The sequence below is a fragment of the Passer montanus genome, unplaced genomic scaffold (genome assembly GCF_014805655.1).
Source record: "Passer montanus isolate IOZ18808 unplaced genomic scaffold, ASM1480565v1 scaffold2, whole genome shotgun sequence".
Classification (NCBI taxonomy): Eukaryota; Metazoa; Chordata; class Aves; order Passeriformes; family Passeridae; genus Passer; species Passer montanus.
This window is the reverse complement of record NW_024366591.1, coordinates 20,851,831-20,875,280: the sequence shown is the minus strand read 5'-3', so window position 1 is coordinate 20,875,280 and position 23,450 is coordinate 20,851,831. Positions and strand designations below refer to the sequence as shown.

Sequence of the window (23,450 nt, the reverse complement as noted above, 5' to 3'; positions counted from 1 at the left end):
TTACAAAAGAAGCTATCACAACTGACACTGAAAGGTGCTAGACCCAGTGCTGTACACTTAGATTCTATAAAATTGTTGTGGTATAGGGCTCGTGCTCTACTGTGCCAGATCCCTTGCTCTTCACAGGGGATTAGGACTTTCTGAGGGGTTTTTTTGTCCAGTTATGGGTGTCTTCTTATAATCTTTAGCATTTATTGTATTTATTTTCATAGGAACTAGAGCTCTACCCTGGGTTACACACATATTTGGCACAAGTCATGCATTTAACAAAATGATTATCCTCATTCCTAGAGAACCTGCTATCTGGGCATGAATAATGGACAATGACAGATAAGAAGAGTAAGTTAGGATACACGGGGAAAAAAGAGACACAGGATCAATGAGCAGTGACAGGCACTATCCTCACTGTTTATGCTTAAGAGGAGCAACTTCATATTCTTCAGGGGAAAAAAAAGAAGAGAGAAGAAAGAGAGAAGAAGAAGAAGAAGAAGAAGAAGAAGAAGAAGAAGAAGAAGAAGAAGAAGAAGAAGAAGAAGAAGAAGAAGAAAAAAAGAAGAAAAAAAAAGAAAAATATGACAAAGAAGAAAAAGAAGAAAAATATGACAAAGAAGAAAAAGAAAAAGAAGAAAAAGAAAAAAATGAAAAAGAAGAAAAAGAAGAAAAAGAAGAAAAAAGAAGAAAAAGAAGAAAAAGAAAAAGAAAAAGAAAAGAAAAAAATAAAAAGAGGAAAGAGAAAAAGAGGTTAACATAATCTAGGACAGAACATCTGAAGAAAGGTAACAGAGAAGAAGAATCTAATGAACCACTGGAAACCAAAACAACTCTGTTTGTACTACATATGTATGCATTGAGAAGAACAGGCCAAACTTTGGAGGAAATTATTCTAAACCTGGATTTTTCACAACTGTGTTTTTCTGAACTGAGGAAAAAAAATCAGTTAGTCCTGCTATCAGTTTTCTCTAATGCAAGATGATTAATAAGGCAGCATAATGAGTGAAAACCTATGTATAAGGGAGGATTTACCAAGACTAGAATTTACCTTATCATTAAAACCCTTCCATTCCTGCACTGCATCTTCCAAAATTTTCTCTTGTTCCTGGGCTACATTCCGGAGCCGTGTCCAACGCTGCCAAACCGTTGTCATGGATCTACTTATAGATGCCTTACTGGCATCATTGCTGATTTTTTCCAGCTGTGAAGCCTTTTCTTCTAGGGCTGTGATCTTCTCATGGAAAGAATTCACTATGGACACAAGAGTCTGAAAAAGCAAAAATAAGCACTGTTTCCCTTTTACCCAAGCCAACTCATTAGCATTCAACATGCAGGTAGGTGAACCACCCCCATCCACTGCAGATGAAGAGCAGGTATTGTATTTCAAGTGAGGTGGCTAGGTCTCTCTCACTTTATTTCTCATAGGCAATATATTAGCTAGAGCTGCTTGGTCCAAAATGCAAGCTTCTGAAAGCAGAAGAAATCTGGTGAAATCAGCTTTTGTCTTCCTTGATAGCCCCTCAAAAGGGATGAAAATAAGCACCCAGAATCCTTCTCATAGCAAGGACCGACTTTTAAACAGTCTAAAAATGGAAGAAGCAATTCAGGTGTTTAAGTGTATATTTATGTCCTGTTTATCTTTAACAACTTTTTAAATGCCCAAGGATTTGAGGACACTCTCATGAACCTGGCAGACATTACACTTACGGGAGATTCTTGATTTCACAAGACACAGCTGGCAATATGCCTGAAGTGTCACTAACTGTCTATATTAAAGCAGCTGACTAGTACCTGAAACATGAGAAAGGAAGTTTTCTTAAGCTATATTTCTTGCTTTTAGACTAAACAAGAGTTAGTATTAAACTCCAACACTTCATGTCCTAGTAAACTCTTCCCGTCCTGTTCCATGATCAAAAGTAGACGGATGTTTCTATTGATCTGAGTTTCTTGAAGGGTACGTAATTTTGGGGCTTACAGACACACAGCTTTTAGGAACCTTCTGACTCTTTGCACTTCTCTACAGTCGTAGGCACACACACAGACAAGAAGCTGAAAAATTATTAAAGATCTCTGTCTCAGTCACTCTACAAATAAAATGTGTGTTTTGCACAGCACTAATCATGTCTTGGTGCGTTATGACACAGTTAAGCGCTACAGGTAAAGATCTAAAAACTCAAATTCATGTTACCACAGGAAGGGACCTACATATTATACATTCATTTTGAAAGAGAAGGATTTAATGTAATTATCAATACCTTACCTTATGTGTTTGCAATTTCTCTTCTGCTTCATGAGAAGAAGCAGCTTTAGCTACTGAAAATTCAGATAATTTTTTCTCAGCGTCATTCATCACTTCAATCACCTTCTGCCTTGATGTCTGGTACTCCTGCCACTCAGAAGCACACCTTAAACCAATACAGTTCCAGAAAAAACAACTTAATGCTATATAAAAACATTTGAAAATCAGAAAATAAAATATTATTGCACCTAGTTTCTAATGCAACTGCTTAGTTTTGCTGTTACACAGTACTTTCCAAGAAAAAGAAAAATTATTGGGAAATAGCATACACAGAAGCATATGCTCCTGATTTTCAGCTATGCCTTGCAGAAAACACAGCTGAGCATTTAGTAGCCCTCATTTGACTTTTCCTCAGAGACTGCCTATGTTGTTGTTTCAACCTACCCAAACTTATGGGATTCAAAACATTCAGGAATAATAAGAAATATAGTTATGCTTGTTAAAAAGGTATTTCCTTTTAGTTAAAAATGTCTGCTTCAATTTCATTTGCTTGTGCATACGTCTTCTATCAGGTGAAATATAGAATAATTATTCCTTGCTCTTCTTCTCCATGGTGTTCCAAGCTTATCATAATTCTACAGAGCTCCTTTAAGATCACACAACTAGTCAGTCAAGGGGAGAAAAGAAAGCAGAATCCAAGAGCTCTGAATCCCCAACGTCCACTTCTCTCAAAAGTAGCACAAATATTTAAAGACTTCAATTAATGTTCTGATTCTTTCTTTCATTACCAACCAGGTGATCTTAAAATGAAGTAAGAAAAGGAAAAATAAAATAAAAAACAAAGAATATACCTTTGTAACTGCTCTTGCTGGGTTTTGGCTTCTTGCTCTGTCCCTTTGGCCTTTTCCTCCAATGCAGCTACATTTTGCACCAGCTGTTCACTTGCTGTGGCTTGTAAAAAGGGCTCTATCTCAGACACAAGGCCTTGCAACACTTTCAAATTATCATTAAACTGACTTTCTGTGCTGAAAAATTCAACATGGTTCCTTAGATTCTCCTCAGAGTTCTCAACATCTAGACCATTTCTTGCTAACTGTAGAAATTCCTGAGCATCTTCCAGCCAGTCATTTGCTGTCTGCATCACTTGGTAGTACCTTTGGCAGAGGCTATATGCTTTATTCAAGGTAGCCTGAAATAAAAGGGAGAGTCACAAACATAAAATCACAGTAGCCTGTGTAATTTAAGAAAATGAGACAGTATGATTACTAAAATGAGTCTTTTTGTGGTGATTGTAAAGATCAAGCCACAGAGCCATCTTTTTCAGCATTGTGACCGAGAAACTAATGATGGTTTGGGTGGACTAACCTGTCTCACGTGTATAGCTTCTTGAACTTCACCATCTAGTTCTGCCAGCTCAGCAAGAGTGTTTTCCAGGTCAGCAGGTATCAGCTCCTTTGCTTTCATGTACCGCTCTTTCTCTTTATTGCTCAAGGCATTCATTATTCTGAGGCTCGACTGCACTTCTTCCTGATGTATCTGAACCTTTCGGATTTCTTCTTGGATGTTTTGCAGTTTGAGGTCCAAACTTAATGTTCCATTAAGTTCTGTTTTCACCCACCTCAACCACTCAAGTGAGCGGCAGATTTCTGTCTTGAAGTCAATGCTCTGCACAAGTCTGTTCTCACACTCCATCACCGTGTCAACAATGGCAGAATGCAAAGACTTCAGCTTCTCTTGCCAAGCCTTAACTTGGTGATTTGTAGTCTCATAAGCAGAGGAGTCAACCTGAGGAGAAAGGGCTTCTAGATGTTCAGTTATTCGCTTCAGAAGACTTCCCGAGTCTTGCAAGCTGCCCAACAGCGAATGGTATATTTTCAATTTTTCTTCTATTGGGAGAGTTTCTTCATTCACCTTAGCCTGCTCCTTCTTCACTGTCTCTAGCTGTGCCTCAAACTGCATACACATCTTTTCATGCTCCTGGCACGCTTCTATTGTGTCATCCAACAGGTTGATTTTCTGTTCTATTTGCCTCTTCAACTTGTGATATAGTGTGGCAAGTTTTAACATCTCATCTGGCTGCCAGGGCTGGCCAGTGCTTCGAAAAGCCTCCTTCTTCTGGTTCAGTTCATCCACTGCTGCAGCAAGGCTTGTGGCTTCATCTAAGAGATCTCTGTAGGCTTGCTGGAGTGACACAGCTTCTTTGGCTGAAACAGCTGCTGGAGCTTTGTCCATGTTAATAAACTGGTCTTCCAGCTCAGTCAGAGCTTTACTCGTCAACTCAATCAAAGAGGCATACTCTTTTCTGGCATAAATTGCTTCCTGAACCTTATATAATTTTTCTTTTGCCAGAGCAGTGACTATATTGAATTGCTGAGGGAGACTATTAAGTTTTTCATCTAGATAAGAATGATCCACTTCATTAAGTGATGGTAGGACTTCTTGGCCATCTCTTTGTAGTGAAAGTAGCAGATTTTCATATTCTGGAGATTGCTCAAGAATCTGTTGATATTTTGCCAGCTGGCTGTACAACTCAGTGTTAGAATTCATTACATTGACTTCTGGGAATGTGACAATATCAGCTTGTTTTAGCCAATGGCAAACTTTATCCAAATCTTCTTTGAAATATTTCCTGGAAACAATATTTTTCTCCAGTTCTAACAATCTCTGGTTACACTTTTGTAGAACAGTGTCATACACATTCTGTAGTTCTTGCAGTTTACCTAACACCTCACTCTTCTCTTGATTTGTTGCTTCTTTCATTAAATCCCTTCCTTGAGCCCACAGCCCTGTGACCTCATTTTGATAGGCCTTCAGATTAGCCTGGGTGTTCTTACAAGCCCTGATCTGTTTATTCACATCTTCTGGCAAAAGACAAATATGTTCTGGAAACATCACCTTCTTCTCATGCTGGTGAATCTGGTTTGTAGCCTCAAAGACTGCCATGAGAAACTGGGTCTTTTCAGACAGTGCTTTATTCAGGTGTTTTCTCCTCTGGCCAACCAGATCACTGAGACAAGCCACATGGTGCTGTGCATCAGACACTGTTTTCTGCAGTTCTTGCCTTTCATTGAGCCCTAGGTTGGTCATCACCCTGTCAGCATCCTTCACAAGCATCTTCAGAACAAGCTGTTTGGCTTCAAGCTCGCTGCAAATGGTAAGATGATCCATGAGAAGACTCTGAGCTATATCTGGAGGAGGGCTCTGTTTAAGAGCCTCTGAGACACTAGGTTGCTGTTCCTCTGCCCATTCCATTAATTCCTGAAATTTGGAATGCACCAAGCTGAGCTCTTCTAAGGTTGAAACAGAAACTTGAATTTTCCGTTTGACAAGGTCCTCCAGCTGTGTCCAGCGTTGCTCAAAATGACTGAATTGCTCCTTCACTAATTCTTTGTCATCAAGATTCAAGTGTTCTATCATCTTCTGCTTCTGATCTTTCAAATCTTCCAGAGCAAATCTCCTTTCCTGCAGTGCAATTGCCAGTTTTTGCAAAGCTTCAAGGTGCACATTTGTACTTTCAGCATCAGATCTGTTATCAAAAAGGACAGGACAAAAATGAGTTATTATATCCTATTTCAGCACAGGCTTTTAAGAGCGGTCAGGATCAATTATAAGCCCACTGCATGCTGAAATCAATATGATATAAAGACCTATAGTTTTCAGATTCACTTGAAGGTAGCAGCCTTGAACACTAATTTAAAAACTTTACAAGTTTATTAGTTTCCTTTTCATCTGCTGTATGGTCATCAGGATGATACAGACCATACTGATTATATTGCATATATGAAGAACAGCAAGTATTGAGGTTGACAGTAACATGAGCAGCAATACACTCACAATTTTACTCACAGCTGGTGTGCTTATCCTATGCAAAGCAGCTGCATACATTTAGGAGTAGTTACTAAGCTTTAATATTAGATTAATAAATTAATATTAGTCTAATAGATATAACACAGTATCACAATGAAAATGAACCAGTGAACGAACCATGAATTCATGGACCACCACAAATGAAAGAGTTCAAACGAAATAGTCAGCATTCTTGAAATATCAGGAAATGCTATACCCTGAGACCTGATCAATTAGTACTTGCCTTAAGACAAACACTGAAGATCTGGCCTGTCAAACTCTCTTTATCTCAACAGAAAATTTTAATTGCCTGACAATTAATAAGGGAGGTATGTTTTTAATTAAGTATGCAAAAAGGGATTTTTAGTGGCTCCCACTTAGAGACACTGTAAACAGCTCTTCCAGCACATATGCACAGTTTGCTTTGTGGATGCAACTCCTTTTTTACCTAGCCAGGTTGTCCCACTCTTTTGTGAGTTTTTCCAGGAAAACTTCAACAACATTCATGCGATCATGGTAATCCCTTGTCCTCTGCAGATCCTCCTCCCTCTGCATGAGCAAATTATGTGCCTGAAGGCAGAGGTCCAGCCACTGGTTGCTCAATTCTCCTATTTCCTTTTGTTCAGGTGATTCCTGTCCTTGGGTTAATTTGTTCATCTTCTCAGTCACAGAGGTGAGAGCTGACTGCTTAGATTGCAACTTCTGACTGAATTCCTGAAAAAGATACAAGTAAAATCCAATATAATAACATGCATTCAAAATTATAAAATGAAACCTAAATAAAAACTCTGAAATAAATAAATTGTATATGAACTAATTATCTGCCCAGAAAAATGCTCTGCAGATGTAAATTGGAAGAGGTGTTTTCACTCCTCTCCAAACTCTCCTCCCCATCTTCTCATGTGAAGGCAAGTTGGTAATAAATGCTAAAGCAAGCCAGAGGAGTGTCCAAGTGCCAGTGATAAAAATTTGTGATCAAGTCACATCCTGTTGTCCAGGCTTCGGGACTAGCACAGCTCCCACCACACACTAAAACATGCAAGTTAGTCTTGACTGTCACAATAATAATTCATTTTACCAGCACTATTACTAGCTTATTTTTTTCCTTTTTCATTAGAGTCTAAAAATAGGAAGCAGAGTCCATGAGTCAGTGAGACTCCATATCCGTACTCTGTATTGCTCCTACTTCTGTAACAGCAACCATTACCACTGTCACTATTGAAACAAAACCATGGATTACCTAGGTATGATTAATAACTAGTAACTGAAAGAGTTCATCTGCATACACATCCTACCAAATAAGAAGTCAGAGAGATCCCAGACAGAAGAATACACAATATACTGCCAACTAAAACTAACCAAATATTTTTCAGCCTTTACACATTAAGGTAAATATAATCTTTTTCTACATTCTAGTGGCAGTAACGACAACTAAAAAAGCACACCCATCTCCAGCTCTGCCTCATTCCTCTTCATGACAACTTCAAATGGAGCTAGGCATCTTCTTTTACCAGGGGAAATTATTAGAAGGAAAACACCTTGTGCCACATCTAACAGTACAGTGGGTATCTTCCTTTCATTATAATCCAAAGTTACTGACTGAAAGAGTGAAGAAATAGAAACTCCTTCTTCTTCCTGGACTCTAATGATAGCTGGTATAACAGCTTTCAGTCCAGATTGTGCTGAGGCATCTTCAAAGTCTTTGACTTTGTTCCAAAGTGTGAGTAGAACAGAAATAGAGAGGAAGTGCTGTTCGCTTTTCACCTAACTCTTGGCACATCAGAAAAAGAATACAAGCAAAGTCTAGACCACAAATGCAAAACCCACATGTTTAATAATTTATTAAAGAAATTATCTTTTTGTAAAGTTATTGGTATGTGCAATAACTGATGTATACAGAATGGCCATAATATGTCTCACTTCTGGAATAAATTAGAGAAGATATGAAGGTATTTGTCTCATTAATTAAATTGTGTTTCTGTCATGCTTCTTAGAGATCAGGAACATCAGACAGTTTCACTTACTAATTTTGAAATACTTCTAAACTATTTAGAAGTATAAAAATCAAGAAATTTAGTGTCACAATTTGTAAATCTTCTCTTCAGGTCCACTGTGACCAGCATTTAGTCTACTCTAAAAGCAAAGGCAAATGAGATCAGGAGGCTGACAGTCGTCTATTATTAAAAAAACAAAGCCAGAAGAATACTAAAGTACAGTTTTCTGCTCTCTTAATCACTCTCCAGCATCAACAAGGAAACACTCTATCTTCTCTGCTCTTGTTTAGAGCATATTAATTATTGTATGCAGCATGTGCATATAATATAAATCATAAAATAATATCAGCCACAGGATTAACTTCTTCCTTACCTTCTGTTCTCAACCCAAAGTCTCCTTACCTTAACCTGGAGTACCATATTCTGGGCAATATTTAGCTCCAACTCTGCCCGTCTCCTTTTTAAATTCTGTAGCTGTTGATCCGCATCCTGGAAATATATCCAGAGCTCAGCCTTCAACTGTTTGATCTCTTCCCAACCTTGAGACAAATACTGTGAGTGCATTATCTGTTGCTCAATCTAGAAGAAAAGAAATTAAAAGGAGTAGGAATGCTTTAATTCAGCTATTTTTGGAGAATGGAGAATGAATACCATTCTTCCTCTGAGCACAATACTGTACTAAAGCAATTTCTGCACCAGATTCTGAAGGGGCTAACATTAGCCACAAAAAGAGTCTCAACCTTCTAAAGTCACAAAAATTGTACCTATCAAACGAAATATGGGTGGAAACAACACAAACAACAACAAAAAATAAATTAAGTATCATTCACCCTTGAGAGAAGCAAGTAAGTTTGAGTGTTTGTATTTCAACATTCTCTGTCCTCTGTTAAAGCTTAAATTAATTGTATAATTTAGTCTGCTGCATGCCAAGACTATTGTTAGAGTGTACCCTACATAGTTTCAACTAAACACTTCCATTTAACTTGCTTAGCCCAGTTATTTTGCCTATATGCCTTTTCTAAAATGCCAATAAGAAGAATGCTTACCAGATCTGAGCCATCAATCCTCTTACACCAATAGTGACACAGCTGCTTTTGCTCTAAATACAGCAGTTGGGTGCCTTTAAGATTTAGACATTCAACCAGCTTAGCATATCTCGGCACTATACCATCTGTGATTTCTAAGCAACGTTTCACTGCTTTGTGTGTCAAAGCAGTGTCTTATTCTGATATTTGGGATGTTTTTCAGCTATTCACTTCTTGGACTGCCATATTTTTATGGGTCATTTGAATGTGCACAATTCCCTTCTGTGGTATGGAATGCTGTTACTGTATGTATTATATTTTTACTCTTGTTAGAAGTAGTTTCAAAACTTTGGTTGTGTGTCTGTGTAAGAGAATAAATTTTTCATGTTTACAAGAAGAATGCTCATAATATTTCTTTTCCAATAACTTAAGTTTATAGTACTATTTTAAACCTAAGCATTAAATGACTTTAAAACCCAACACTGAAGAAAACTATAAATTAATATGCTGAAGTAGATGTACTTTGATTCATGAACTGAACCATCATATTTTCTATTGTTATGATTATTATTATATCACTAATCTAATAATATAAGCCAACATGAACATCAGTCTATTGTTGAATAAATAACTACAATAAAATATGTCTCAAATGCAATACAATACAGAGAAGATTAGACTCAATTATTTTTTGAAAACATAACTTGAATAAAATTTTCTTCCACAGAATGTTATTTCTGTGGCTTTAGACCAACATCTTGTAACATTGCCTAAGTACCTTTAGCAACCTTAGTTGTGTGTCTTTTTATTAGTACCAGGATGGCAAAGTATGGATTTAATAATTAAAAAAAAAGAAGCAGAAAGAGAAAACTATTCAACTATATCCAAAGAAATACTTAAGATGAAAGTAAGATGACATTTCTTTAAACCATTACCCAATATGACCTTTTTAAAAGGGAACAAATCAAGGCAGTTAAAGCTCTAAATAAGATTAGAAGCAGGCTGTTGTGGTTATCTTGTACCGTTTGTTTTGTTTGCTGAATATCTGCTGCTGTACTCTTCACTGTGGCATCTGACAGATCACACATGGAGCATAGAAGATCCAAGTATGTATTGGCCTGCTCCTGCAGAGCCCGGAAATATTTAACCTGAGGGAAGACAACTCAAAAATAAACTCTGTAGAGGAGAAACTGTGGAAATAATATCTTGTTTTATTGCAATCATACATTTTAGATTTTTTGCTCTGCCTTCTTATTTTCTCCACAAAATTAAACATAGAAATATAATCTTTTTTTAGGTCATGTTGCTATGTTCTAATTATGGTAAGGAATAATCCTTAAAAACTTGATTATTATCTAATTACCAGAGCACTTAGAGACATATGAATTAGCTAGCTTATTTCTTAGAAACACACAGTCTCAACAAGGTGACAGACTTTCCCAATGTGAATGGGAACCAGAGCTTTAGGGGATTATCAACAATGTCCTGGTCCTACAGTTATAACATTTTCCAGTGTCTGACAGACCATGAGAAATTCAGCTTAGTGACACTTAGGTGCTGATCTCACTGTGTCACAGACACTCTGCTTCCCCTCCCCTTGTAGGTCTGCCATCTCTAGTATTTCAAAGTCTCATTGAGATGATGGGTAAGACAGCTCTGAATTCCAGCATTTTTAGCACCATACCAGTCTAATTTAAAACCAAGTTACAAATCCAATGTAAAACGCATTGTCACTAAGAATAATCAAGAATCAATGAAAGAATTCTTAATGGTCAATGCAGGCTACAGCAGTTCTATGCTCTTAGACTGAAAAATTGTTTTAATTGCCTGATAATTGACTCTGTGTCCATGGCAGTGTGAAAACGTCTCGTGAGGAGCATAGGAGACAGATGGGCAATTGGACAAGCACAATTGGACAAAGACACAACCCCTCTACTAAACACATCTATGTAGTATCTAATTTATCTAACTAGCCAGCATTTTTCAGGTAACATGTTTCTAAGCATTAAGCAGAGCTAGCAAAAGCCTTCTTTGATTTTTCACCTACAGATATTTTGCATTCCAGGTATTCCTTCTGGGGTTGGGAATGAACATTGTGGCTACGCAGCTTTCTGAGAAGGCTAGAAAATATCTGATTTATCTAATTTCTAGACATTTAAATCTTTTATCTGAACTCACCTTGTTAAGATAACTGAGCTTTTTCAAGTGCTAAACTTTTACCTGTTTAACTGCATCTGCCAGGCTGAACGCTGTCCAAGTTGTTGGCTTTAGCTCTGATTGCACTGTAGACAGCCAAGTCTGGCACTCTTGAAGTGTATCCTGATGATTAACATGCTTCTGGAGCTCATGTTCCAAAGTCTGGTACACCTAAACAAAACATTTTGTTAGTTTATCACATTTTCAAATACCACCATTGTCTCTCTTTTCCTACCTTGAAAATTGCTGATAAAACAGAATTATTAAGACGTTGATTATTTTAGCCCTTGTACATAAAAGTTCCAAGGGCTGAAAGCTCCTTAAACTCTCACTGCACACTGATAACATGTGAAGAAGATGGACAATATTTAATGCACAGCTTCTGAAAAGAAAAAATAGAGATGCAAATGAAGAACATGCTCTCTTTTTCCTGTACCCAACATTTTTGTATTGATTTTGTATAAGATTATTATTAGTTTGTTTTTGGGTTGTTTTGTTTAGGGGTTTTTCTGGGTTTTGTTTGGGCATTTTTTTGACTGCTGGCTTGATCTCCTAATTGGTTTAACAGAATGACCCAGCTGGCACTCCTTATTCTGGTTTTAATGAGAGAGACATTATTTCCTAGCACATACTTGAGACCTGTTTATGTATGTATGCAAACTATCAACACTAAGACTGCAATTTGCTCCCTAGTTTTTGAAGTAGAAAAGGTCTCTTTTTTTTTTTGCTGCAGCTGCTCAGAAGCTAGTGTAACATGAAGGTAGTGAGCTTGTGGCAAGATTTAGAACTGACAGGCCACTACTTTTGCTGGTCGCACGACAACATTTGGATCACAAGGAATTCAGCTGTAGCACAGGAATGATGAAGTGCTCAGTAACCTGTAGGCTCAATCACAATGGAAACAGCAGGAAGAGTTTTATACCATTTAAAGAAATAACTCATTGAAATAAAAATACACTTTATTGTTAAATAAAAAAAAAATCTTTGAAACAAGACTTACTCTTTGGGCTGTGCTACATATGGCAGAATAGCTGTCCCTTGTCCCCTGAAGATGGCTTTGTATATTTTGCTTAAATTTTGCTTGAAGATGTTCTGAGCACTGACTGATCAGGTAATCACCTTTACTTTTAAGATTGTTCAAACGATCTTCAAACCCTGCAATTTCTTCCATGATAGCCTAAGAAACAGATAAAATACTTTTGAAGAAATATGCTGTGGTGCAGAATGATTTTTCTCCCTCCTTTAAACACTTAAATCTTCAGATTTGGAAAAAAAAATCAGACAACATGTGTTGTCATAGTCAAACTATTGGATTGCATGTTCATTGTAAAGTCATTGTCAAAAGTCTTTACACAGATACCCCACAGAAACAGCAGTAGCACTGTCATAATGTGTACACATTCTTGCTCAGACCCCAAGACTATGCCTAATCTTCATTTATTGCATGCTCTTCAGGGCTTCTCCAGCTTCTCTTGTGGCTAGTAATGCAAATTAAATCTCATACTGAATCACAGCTCATTCCATAAGCTCTTTCACAGTGGACAGTTCTTTCCATTGACTTTGGTGGAGCCAATTTTTTATCTAAGGAGGTTACTTAAAGAATAACACACCAATCACAAATAATATAAAGACTTCAATATTTGCCATTGGAATCTCAGTTTCAGGTAGTGGTAGGTTGGATTTTGCTCTCTTTTATCTTCTAGAAAGCATTGGTTATCAAGATATTAAATGATTTTCACTAACAGCAATCATAACACCACCTTGACTAAGAGCTACAACCTAATAGAAGAACCTAGAATTAGAACAACCTAATAGAGGTACCTCTAGTTTCTACACTTTCTTCTCCATTGCTGTTTTATCAAACACATCCAATGTGGTGATCACATTTCTGAAGTTCTTTTTAGCAGATCCATACCAAGAAAATTTTCAATGTAATTTTATTTTCAACCTTAGAAGTGTGACAACAAAAAATACCTCAAGAGTAAAATGACCAAAATCCAGTTTTTTTGGTTCATTTCCTGGGAAGTCTCAGGGAAAATCTGACACAGAATTCAGATCAGAGTACAACAAAGCTCTTTGTGTAAATGCAGTTTCAGCCAAGAAAGGATGCTAACAAGCCAGATTTTTTTAATTGCTTTAATGATACTGATGTTTATTTACACAGTTAGCAGCAGGAGAAATAAAATAGGGGAATGACAAATAATTACAGTGCAGTGGAGGCAGAGAAGCAAAAAAAAAAATCTACTTTACAAAGGAAGATCGCCAATAGCAAACCTACCTTTTGGTTAGCTAGTTGCTGAGTGATTATTTCAAGATTGCTGCTTTCCATGAGGTCAGGGCTGGCCAATCTGCTGGACATATGTAATAACCATTTCTCCCCTTCTTGCAAATCACTATTGTAATCCTCATGTTCTTTTACTCTCACCTCTAAGGTTTCAACACATGCCTGCAGGTCCACAATAACTGAAATTAATTTTTCAGGTAATTACAATAGTTAAAGAAACCCTCCAAACAAGTCAAAACCCACCACGAACTTGAACACATAGTATGAACTATCATCTAAATTTATATTCCTGTGAGGGAATCTCATATGAATAGACTGTAAAGAAGAAATCAAACCACACATTTATTCTGTGAATACATTTCTGTGAATAATTATTTCTGTGGTACTGAGCAGTATTTTCATTCCAGATGAAATACCATACTTTGAAGACTGAGGGAAACACTTGAGAAATGCACACTATCAACTTGACACTGAATTCACTAACAGTTCTTACACACTCTTTGAAAGACTGCACTTGACCTACCAAATGCTATGGCTGCTGCTTACAGCCTCTGCATGTACATACTGCCCGTGCCTGTGGTAGGCAAATTAAGAATGTACACACTGAGTTAGAAAGTATTCTTTTCAGGAAGCTTCTCTAAATTTCAGCCCCCAACATTATGTCTAATGCAATGGGCATCATTTTTTTGGTACAGATCAGAGGCATGCCTTTAAACTACAAATCAACCTTGAAAGAAATAAAATCATCTCCTATTGGTGTCTGGATTGGCAATTAAAGGTGCTTAGGTCAAACATAAGTACTAACATGGTTAGCAGAGCTTATCCTTGTTAGGAGTACAACCTATTAAAAGCTTTAGGAATAATCATACTTTAGGATGTATTTAGAAGCATTAGACCTTTCAAAGTACTACATACTTATGGACTAATGAATCACTGTTAATTAATAATGCCCTTGCTGAATTAAATTATATCTGTCTTGCAGTTTGTTTTCTTTGGTGCCTTTTATTCAACAACTAAACTAAAGAGTGTTTGTGGAGATTAAGCAGAAACAAGAGAGGGTGTAATCTAAGGGCATCTGTCCCTTCAAGAAATAACGAACTTAGAATTCTATTAAATGCTCTTAAAAGTACGAACAATAACACAGACTAGTCACTGATACATACCTCCTTAGTGTTATAAAACACAAAGACTTTACCTGCCACACTCAGAATTCACTTCAACTACCCTGGTTAAATTTATTTATGTAGTTTTTTACATATTCAAAATTTGCCTGTCACTTCTGTCCCCCCTCTGAAAGAAAACAAAAAAAAAACCCCAACAAAGCACCAAGAGTACTTAAAGGTAGCTGGTTCTTTGTACAGACATGACAAAATGAAATAAATACTTAATTTCTTAAAGAGGGGTAAAAATATAGCAAATTGGAAGAATCCTGAGGTTTCTTCCTTTTTACCTTCGTTTTGCTGCAGAGTTCCTGGTAACTGCTCTGAAGGTCTTGAATGTTGTTCTTTAGAGCCACATCATTCACCAGATCACAAAGTGCCTCTCCCTTTTCCATCACTGACTTTATTGAGGGCTCATGAGACAGAACAGTCTGTTGTATGGACTATAATTGCAAGCAAGAATTAAAACATATCTACTGATCACTGGAGATGTATTTCACTAACTTTCCTTAGATCTGATGCACAGCCTTCTACCATGGTTTATGCCATCCTTTCCAGACAGGCTGAACTTTGTTTACCAATGCAGGATTCTGTTTCGCAGCCCTGCCCTGAGACACCAACTGTGCACACATGTAAAAATAACAGGTGCTTTTGAGAGTGGCTAGTAGCATGGCTGACAGTCTGGAGCTGGTGAAACAAAGGGAGTTCATCTGCATGAAGTGGCCAGTTCTAGGGATAAAATTTGCTCAGAGGAACAAATTATGAAAATAGGTGGAAAAGTATCACTGAAGCCATCCCCTTAATGAGATGGTGTGTGATGAGTGCCTAGCACTGTACTCTAGAGATTACAACTCCCCAAACATGTAGAAAGCAAGCACACAGCTGTGACATACAACTTGCAGTGGGGAAGCTGTCAGGGGGTACCGGGCAGCTTTAGCAAGAAAGCCTTGAAGCAATGTATGTACTGCACAGCAATGACCAAAACATTGGTTTGTTGGCAACATCTTTTTAGCCACAAACGTAAAGCACAGCACTAAATGAGATGCTGTGAGGACAGTTAACTCCACCTCAGCTGGACGCAGTACACATTTCATGAAACATCTGTAATCCTGGAGTATTTTATGAAAACATTATTAGAAGAAGAAATGGGGTCAAAAACTTGGGAGGTTATAGCAGCTGACTGTCTGGGATATCACTTGAGCTGGAACATCCAGCTTTAACCAGAAAGCTGATTAAGTTAATGTAAACAGTGACAATGTCTGAAGTTAAGAAAGACCAACTGATTTCTATATTCACTGCAACTGCAATCACCTCTGTTGAGATCAATGTGACTACTCATATGTGTACTCATAAAAGAATTTTGCTCCATTGCAGGAAATTTTCAGCTATGGAAGCCTTTTTAGGATGTTCACATTTCAAATCCAGGGGCTCAGTCTGGTTTGCAGAGGCATGTTTTCATTGATGCTGATTTGGGGATATCCAGATCAGAAACATCTCATGTACCTATTGAAGAAACCTGGATACCTGATCAGAGGATTTACTGATGATCAATAGATCAAAATCAATTCAGTAGTATGAATTTTTACCTTGTATTTGGACAATTGTGCCTTCTTCTCATAGAGTTCACTCTTTGGCTCCACAGGAGTAAAATCAATTCAGTAGTATTATGAGATAACCCCTTTTTACCTTGTATTTGGACAATTGTGCCTTCTTCTCATAGAGTTCACTCTTTGGCTCCACAGGAGCATGTAAGATAGCTTGGTACTCCATGACCCACTGAGTTTGGGCTTTATACTTGTCTGAGAACTCCTTTACCAGCTGAAGACACTTCTCTGAAGTCATGTGCTCTTTTCTGATGGAGCCAGCCAGCTCTTCAAGCTGTTCCACGTGGTCTCCAATTTCTTTTCTTAACTGGTCAACTTCATTTTCTTCCATGTATTTTATAGCTCGCTCCCCCTTCTCGCGGGCTGATTTCAGTAAACTGTGGCCTATGTCCATATCACTCAATAGCACCTGTGAAGGAAACCTTGGTTAACAGAAAATGTATGAAAACTTGCCTTTTTTTAAACTTTGCTACAGACACAGAAACAATTGCTAGGGAAAATGAGTGGACTTTTCAGTACAAAATTGCCTGGTGTTAAGGTGTATCAAGCTAGAAGGAAGCAAATAAAGCAAATACTTCTGTCCTGCACTAGGCTTGTGAATTTAAACAGAGAAACTGTGGGCTCTCAGGAGAGGATCTCTGCTCCAAATTCTGGAACAGATGAAAGCTTTCCCTTAGCGTATTACATTTAAGCTGCTTAAGCTGCAGGACATATGAGAAGCTCATCTACAACTTTCAGGATGAAACATGAATGTTTCAATGAAGAGAAACAGGGCATAGAAAATAAACAGCACACAAGAAAACTATACTTGCAGGAAATTGGGGATATAGGAATTTATTTAATTTTTAACCTAACATAAAACAGATACAAGCATGCCTTATGGAAGGATAGGACTAGTATTTAGGACTATATTATTTAGGATTATTTGCTATATTATTTAGGACTACTTGTAACTTCAATAGTCAAATTATGATCTAATGAGATATGATAACGGAAAGTATTGTACTGTGTCCTTATAATAATAATACTTATCCCATTATCTTCTCTGTCAGAATTTTGAGCAGCTGTTAAGATGTATGTTAAAATACAGCTTCCTGTTTGTGAACAGAAACAAAAATTGTATTTAAGAAAGATGTACCTCTAGTTTCTGCACTTTTTTCTCCATTACTGTTTTATCAACCACATCAAATTTGGTGATCACATTTTTGAAGTTCTTGTTAGTAGCTCCATACCAATTTGTGTAAGCACTAAAAGACAGTTCTGACTCCTCCATACAACGTATTTCTTCTTCCAGAAACTTTACTTGCTCCTTCAAAAAAAATATGGAGGGTAAGGGGTAGAAACAAGGACCACTCAGATGTTTATCACTGTTATTGGTTTAAGATAACAATAAATTGCTATTTATTAATAAAATCTATTATACAAAGATAAAACATATAGGCTTGGAGTTATTTAATAAAAAGTGGATAATTCTTACAGGGCTCTTGTCAGGGTGCACATATGTCAATCACCAACGTTAAAACTGAATGAATACTAAACACTGAAAATGTACTCACATTTTGAACTTTGAATAGTGACTTTTCATTACAGTGCTATGAGGGCAATTACTGCTTAAATTAACCTGAATAATGCACCTTATCAAATCAAATTTTCCACATACTAATGTGGATCAGTGGCAGCTGAAAACATTTCTCTAAAGGTCAATTACCATTTAAGAGTACTTTATTCTAAATTTCTCCCCTGCAACTACCAAAAAAGATAGTGACAGCATTCTGCTTCATTATCCTTATATAATATATCAGTATATATTCTATATCTATAACATATTCTATATATTCTATATATATATTCTGTAATATATTTAATCCAATGAAATCTATGTGTATATGTATATGAATATATATCTGAATGTTATGCTATTGAGTCTACAGTAATGAATAGACTCTGATAAAGTCTAATTACAAAAGCCCATTTGTATTTGCTTCTTAACTGGCAATTTATGATGCTGCAATGAATTAGTTTTTATTACTTACCAAGACATGAAGAAGAAGAGTTTGGTAGCGAGACGTAAGCTGTGTAGCCTGACTTCCCATTCTACTTGCAGTGAGATTTTCCTCTAGTATTTGCTGAGCCAATACCCCAACCTCCTCTACATCATCTTTGTAGACTGTAATGTCTTCATGCCACTTCTATGAGAAAGAAATTATCAAACTTATATGACTGAGTCAAGCATCTTTAACTATTAGAAATTTAATTGTAACTAAGTCAGGAAACCATTGAAAAGAAAAACAAATACATGGTTGTAAACATTCATTTACTTCTGGAAAATAACCCAGAATCTGATGAAAGTTATTGTAACAAATATGCTGGAAAGATTTTCATCCTACATGGACTGCGTTTCATTACTACAGGTACAATACTTTTTGTAAGTTTTTTCCCCCTTGAAAAATAACAGTAGAAATACAATCTGGACTTCCTATAGATTTCACCTGGTTTTGAAGATGACTGTAAAGTGTAATGTGGCTTCCTGTTTTTATTCAGAACCACGTCTTCTCATTCCAGTGACTAAAGGAGAATTATTACATCAACACAGTGGAGACTTCATAACACAGTTGGTCACATTTTACTCTTGTTAACATATTAATTATTTTCCATTCCACTGCCTATCTTTGTACAGTTACATCGTCACACACTACAGAGCATATGAATTGCAGATCTCCCTGCAAGATTTCAACATTGTTATAACCATACCTCTGTGAGTAAAATGGGAGGAAGGCACAAAGTTTTCTTGGATCCATAATCTTATACAACAACTCAGATGAAATTGAAAAGCTCACTCTCATTTTCACAGCGCCATCAGAAACTGACATGAAAACCTCACATATTATTTTGTTTAAGGAATGCCTTAACTATATTCTTTACCTTCATTTGTTGAAGCTGCATTTCTTTTGTTGCTCTACCAGACCTCCTCCCCGTCCTGATAGCAACTTTCTCCTCCAGGTTTGTTAACCAGTCATTAACCTTCTGAAATTTTTTCTCCATTAACCTCAGTTTGCTCACAGTGGCATTTAATTGGCTTCTTGCTTCAGAAAGCCTGTGCTGATAAACTTGCCAATCCTGCCGTAGGGATTCCAGGGCTCTGTCTTCTATCTGGGGAATACCCCAGGGAATCACCTCCTCTCTGGCATGGACAGCAGCATTCAATAATGCCTGTCCCTCTGCACAGTGGACCTGCAGCTCCTGTAAAGGCAGAGTTAGTTACAAACCCTACACTGACAACTTTCATTCATGCATGGCAAAAACCCCCTTGGCTCCTCTAAAGACAGCTGGGCATTCTCTTTAGTTATCTATGGTTAAACATATATTAGAGAGAGTCTTTCCTCTAATAACACAGCGTGCTCACTTACAAAGCACACCAAGTATCACTATTACTGACAATTGAACTGCAGAAAATTATTGACAAAGCATGCATTAAATTCTTTCCTCTCCTGCCAAGTTCATCAGTTCTGAAACATTGGCTGCCTGAGCCAGCATGGGATGGATGGAATCCATTCACCACAGCAGAAATTCAAAACTTTCCAGATGTCGCAACCAGACTGTAAGACTGATTCTAAAATTGAATCTCTTTAAAAACTGAGGCTTCAATCTTCTAATATAAACAAACCTATCTATTTTTGCATATGTTTGAAACAACACTCCAGACTAATTTTTTATACCCTCTTCTGGACATGTATGGCATTTTCATGCTTATTAGCACTTAATCAGAAAGTACAAAGTGATTCAATCTGATTAGAAAACATAACAAAGAAATTACCTTAACAAAACACAGTTATGTTTCATCTCAGATTTCACATTAGATACATAACCAGATTTTCAAAATGGGTTTTGTAGAGTAACTATAATGAGCAGAAATATATGCAGAGTACCTGATCATACAAAGACCCTCTCAGTATCCTGAACAAGGTAATAAACATTTCATATCTCAAGTGCAGGCTTTGTGCTCCTTCAACAACCGGTATTAAAGCATTTTAAGTCAGTTTAAGATAATAACTGGGGGATTACTGAAGCACTGTGGGTTCACTGTTCACTTTCACTGAGTGAGGCAGTGGAAGTCTTCCCACCTCACTATGGGAGCCAGCCTTCAGGACTGGAAGTGCCTGAAAGTAGGTGTGCCTGCACTGAGAGCAATAAAAGATGGAATGCCAATGAAAATACTATTCATATTTTATGAAACACACAAGGAAAGAAAAGATAGACCAACATCTAACACAAATTCAATACTTTCAAGAAAGGATTAGTATGCCTGGAGATTTCATTCAAGGCCTGACACTTTTTTCCAAAAATGAGCAACAATATTTCCACTACCTTTAGTGGCACTACTTTGGAGCAACAAAGCATTTATATATATTGCAATTTCAAGTGGGTCTCAAGACAATTTTTGTCTGGCAATAAATATTATTCTGTTACTATACCATCACAGAATTTTTATTTTTTTTTTATTTTAATTTTACTTTTTTTTCCGAGAGTGTCACACATCACATACCTGTAAATCTCGGAGTGTTGCCTCCTGTTCCTGGGCATCACCATCAAGATGTGATAAACAGTCAAGTTTTTCCTGCTCCTTCTCCAGCCATACTTCAAAGGCCTTCAGATTTCTTTGGTACTCTTGGTGTAAGGTAAGCAGTCCTTCAGCTTTTGTTACAGCCTCCTGCATGTGAAAATATTTACAAATATGTATACATATCTTAGTGTATTGTCAAACACAGAGAACATAAACCCCAGCCATCCATCAAGGGAAAAGGCTTGTATCTAACGCTGAACTTTCCAAGAATTCAAGACTACTTGAATTCTGAAGATGACTTAATTGATTACAGGGAAAGAGGGAGACACATAAGGGTAAAAATACTTGCTCCAGAAGATAAGTTTGTAACTTTTGAGATTTAGAGTTTTGATCTAGGATTACTTTTAAATAACACCTCAGTGGTTAATAACAAAAAAATTCCTTGATTTTTACCACAATTTAAATTAACTATGCTGAAGTGATCAATAAGCATATAAGCTTAGAAATTGCATTTTTTTCTTTTTCTTTCTTTCTTTTATTTTTACTTTTTGCAAATGGAACTAGAATATTCTGTTAGGAGTATCCACTGTCTTAGGTTTGAAGATATTTGCAGTCCCTACAGAGCACAATAAGAAACAGACTACAAGTCTTCTGTGTATGTGGGTGAACAAGTTACAATAATTTCAGTACTAAAACATTACCATACCTGGAGTACAGAAGGAAAAGAGTAATATATTAGCACAAGATTAGGCTTACTAAGTGCAAGAAAAATATACTACATGTAATTCATATCCTCTAAGAAATTATGGGAATGGGGAATCAAGTTCTGATGGAGACAAAACAGGCTTCATTTGAGAGCAGCAGGCTCATAAAAAGACAAACACTTTAATAAACCCATGAAGTTACTGTCTATTTTACCTCTTATTTCTAACAGGTCTGTCTAGTGGGAGAGAGCAAAAAACAGGAGTCCTATCACATCTTTTGCAAGGCTTGTCTATGCCCAGAAGTGGGAAAAGAGAGACCAGTTTTCTTGCCACTCAACAGGTGCTTAGGAAATTACAAGTCTTGATCTGCTCAGATGTGGGCCATAAATCCTTGGGGAATCTTGTCAGGTTTCCAGTCTGGCCAGAGGATCAGTAAAATATCTGAACATTCCTTACTTTCCAGCTATTTTCTTTGAATTTTGAATTTCTTTCTCAGGGTTGATTGCACTATTGATACTTAACACTGTCACCACAGCTGGGAACAGGGAAAAACAGTCATCTGGGATATTAGGTGGAAGAGAAAGAAGGAATGCCTCTTGCTACATGGGGTAAGACATACAGAACTCTTGCCTCTGTGAGCCACCATCCATTTCTTATTGTTCCCATGCTGAGCAAGGCAGCTTGTATAGCTTTGTGCAGGACTAGGGCATCCCCATGGGATAATAGCACTTCCCAGGACTCACGTATCTCTCTGGCAAATCTGAGCAATTTTATTCACTCAAGGTCAAAAGAAAGAGAGAGCATAGCATTTTTTTGCCATTGTGGAAGAGACCTCCACAAAACACTGAATCACTTATGTGTTTGAAAACTGAATTTTGGCTGAATTTTGAATTTTGTCATTCTACATGACAAAGGCATCACTGAGACAACAAAATTAAATTTTACTGCATTGCTATCCTGAAGCAAAGTTGGCTGTCTGAACATGTGTTAGTCATTATTTAATTATCACAGAAGAACTTGGGTTAACTGGAGGTAATTGCCTAGCTCTATCTCTATCACCAGGTCTTTATTATTTCTTTTTTCCTTATATCTTACCCTAAACTGATCTTAATCTACATCCTAATATTTTCCAGATATACAAAATCAGTATTTATCAGGAAATGTAGTACTTATGACACTTGTGTCAGTTTACTTGCTAATAAGGTTCGTGTTCATTAATAAAATCTCTGTAGCTGCCAACCATTTGTGAATCACACAACTGACTGATAAAATTTATTGCAACCATACACTTATGCAAATTACACGTCTGAAGATTTTTTCAACATTTCAGTCACACTGGGTAAAACTATATCTGTGCTGAAGTCAATGAACCTTTTGACATGGAGTTCCTTAGACTATTTTACTGATTTTTAAAATCCTTCTGAAAGATCTGAAGCTCAGTACAGGAAGACAGATTTATTAATCACCTAGTAGGTTTCTGTTACAGTAAGTTGCAGCTGTAACTGTAAAATAAATGATCAATGAAAATATATTTTCCTTGTTTCCAGCTAAACAAGTAGTACTATGAAGAAAAACTCTACCTTTGTTCTTTCTTTGAGGAACTTATACCTCTCCTGAAGGTCTTGCAGCTCAAGCTGAGCAATGTAGTGCTCAGCCATCCCCTTTCCTTTCACTTCAATAGTCTCCAACAGGCTGTTATGACTCAACACCTCTTCATTGAGTAGCTACAAAACAGAAAGACAAGAACACATGAAGGGAACCATTAACACAAGACCACAGATTAATCTTGCAGTTAGACAGTTTGGTTTATTGCCTCTAAAGTGTTATGCACTCGCTGATGGTTTGT

General features: G+C 37.0%; 1 protein-coding gene across 21 annotated transcripts in view; it reads right to left on the bottom strand.

The window, feature by feature from the left end:
* SYNE1 (spectrin repeat containing nuclear envelope protein 1) overlaps positions 1 to 23,450 on the bottom strand; it is a 293,146-nt gene that overhangs the window by 113,778 nt on the left and 155,918 nt on the right. For all 21 annotated transcript variants that reach the window (XM_039707342.1, XM_039707354.1, XM_039707356.1 and 18 more), the window contains 17 exons: positions 23,185 to 23,328; positions 20,883 to 21,047; positions 19,262 to 19,579; positions 18,373 to 18,528; positions 17,478 to 17,648; positions 16,422 to 16,748; positions 15,026 to 15,178; positions 13,570 to 13,737; positions 12,292 to 12,468; positions 11,316 to 11,462; positions 10,118 to 10,243; positions 8,473 to 8,649; positions 6,525 to 6,790; positions 3,596 to 5,756; positions 3,082 to 3,419; positions 2,252 to 2,396; positions 1,040 to 1,258 (listed from right to left, as the gene is read on the bottom strand). In XM_039707342.1, coding sequence (XP_039563276.1) covers positions 1,040 to 1,258; positions 2,252 to 2,396; positions 3,082 to 3,419; positions 3,596 to 5,756; positions 6,525 to 6,790; positions 8,473 to 8,649; positions 10,118 to 10,243; positions 11,316 to 11,462; positions 12,292 to 12,468; positions 13,570 to 13,737; positions 15,026 to 15,178; positions 16,422 to 16,748; positions 17,478 to 17,648; positions 18,373 to 18,528; positions 19,262 to 19,579; positions 20,883 to 21,047; positions 23,185 to 23,328 — 5,358 coding nt within the window. The remainder of the gene's footprint in view (positions 1 to 1,039; positions 1,259 to 2,251; positions 2,397 to 3,081; positions 3,420 to 3,595; positions 5,757 to 6,524; positions 6,791 to 8,472; positions 8,650 to 10,117; positions 10,244 to 11,315; positions 11,463 to 12,291; positions 12,469 to 13,569; positions 13,738 to 15,025; positions 15,179 to 16,421; positions 16,749 to 17,477; positions 17,649 to 18,372; positions 18,529 to 19,261; positions 19,580 to 20,882; positions 21,048 to 23,184; positions 23,329 to 23,450) is intronic.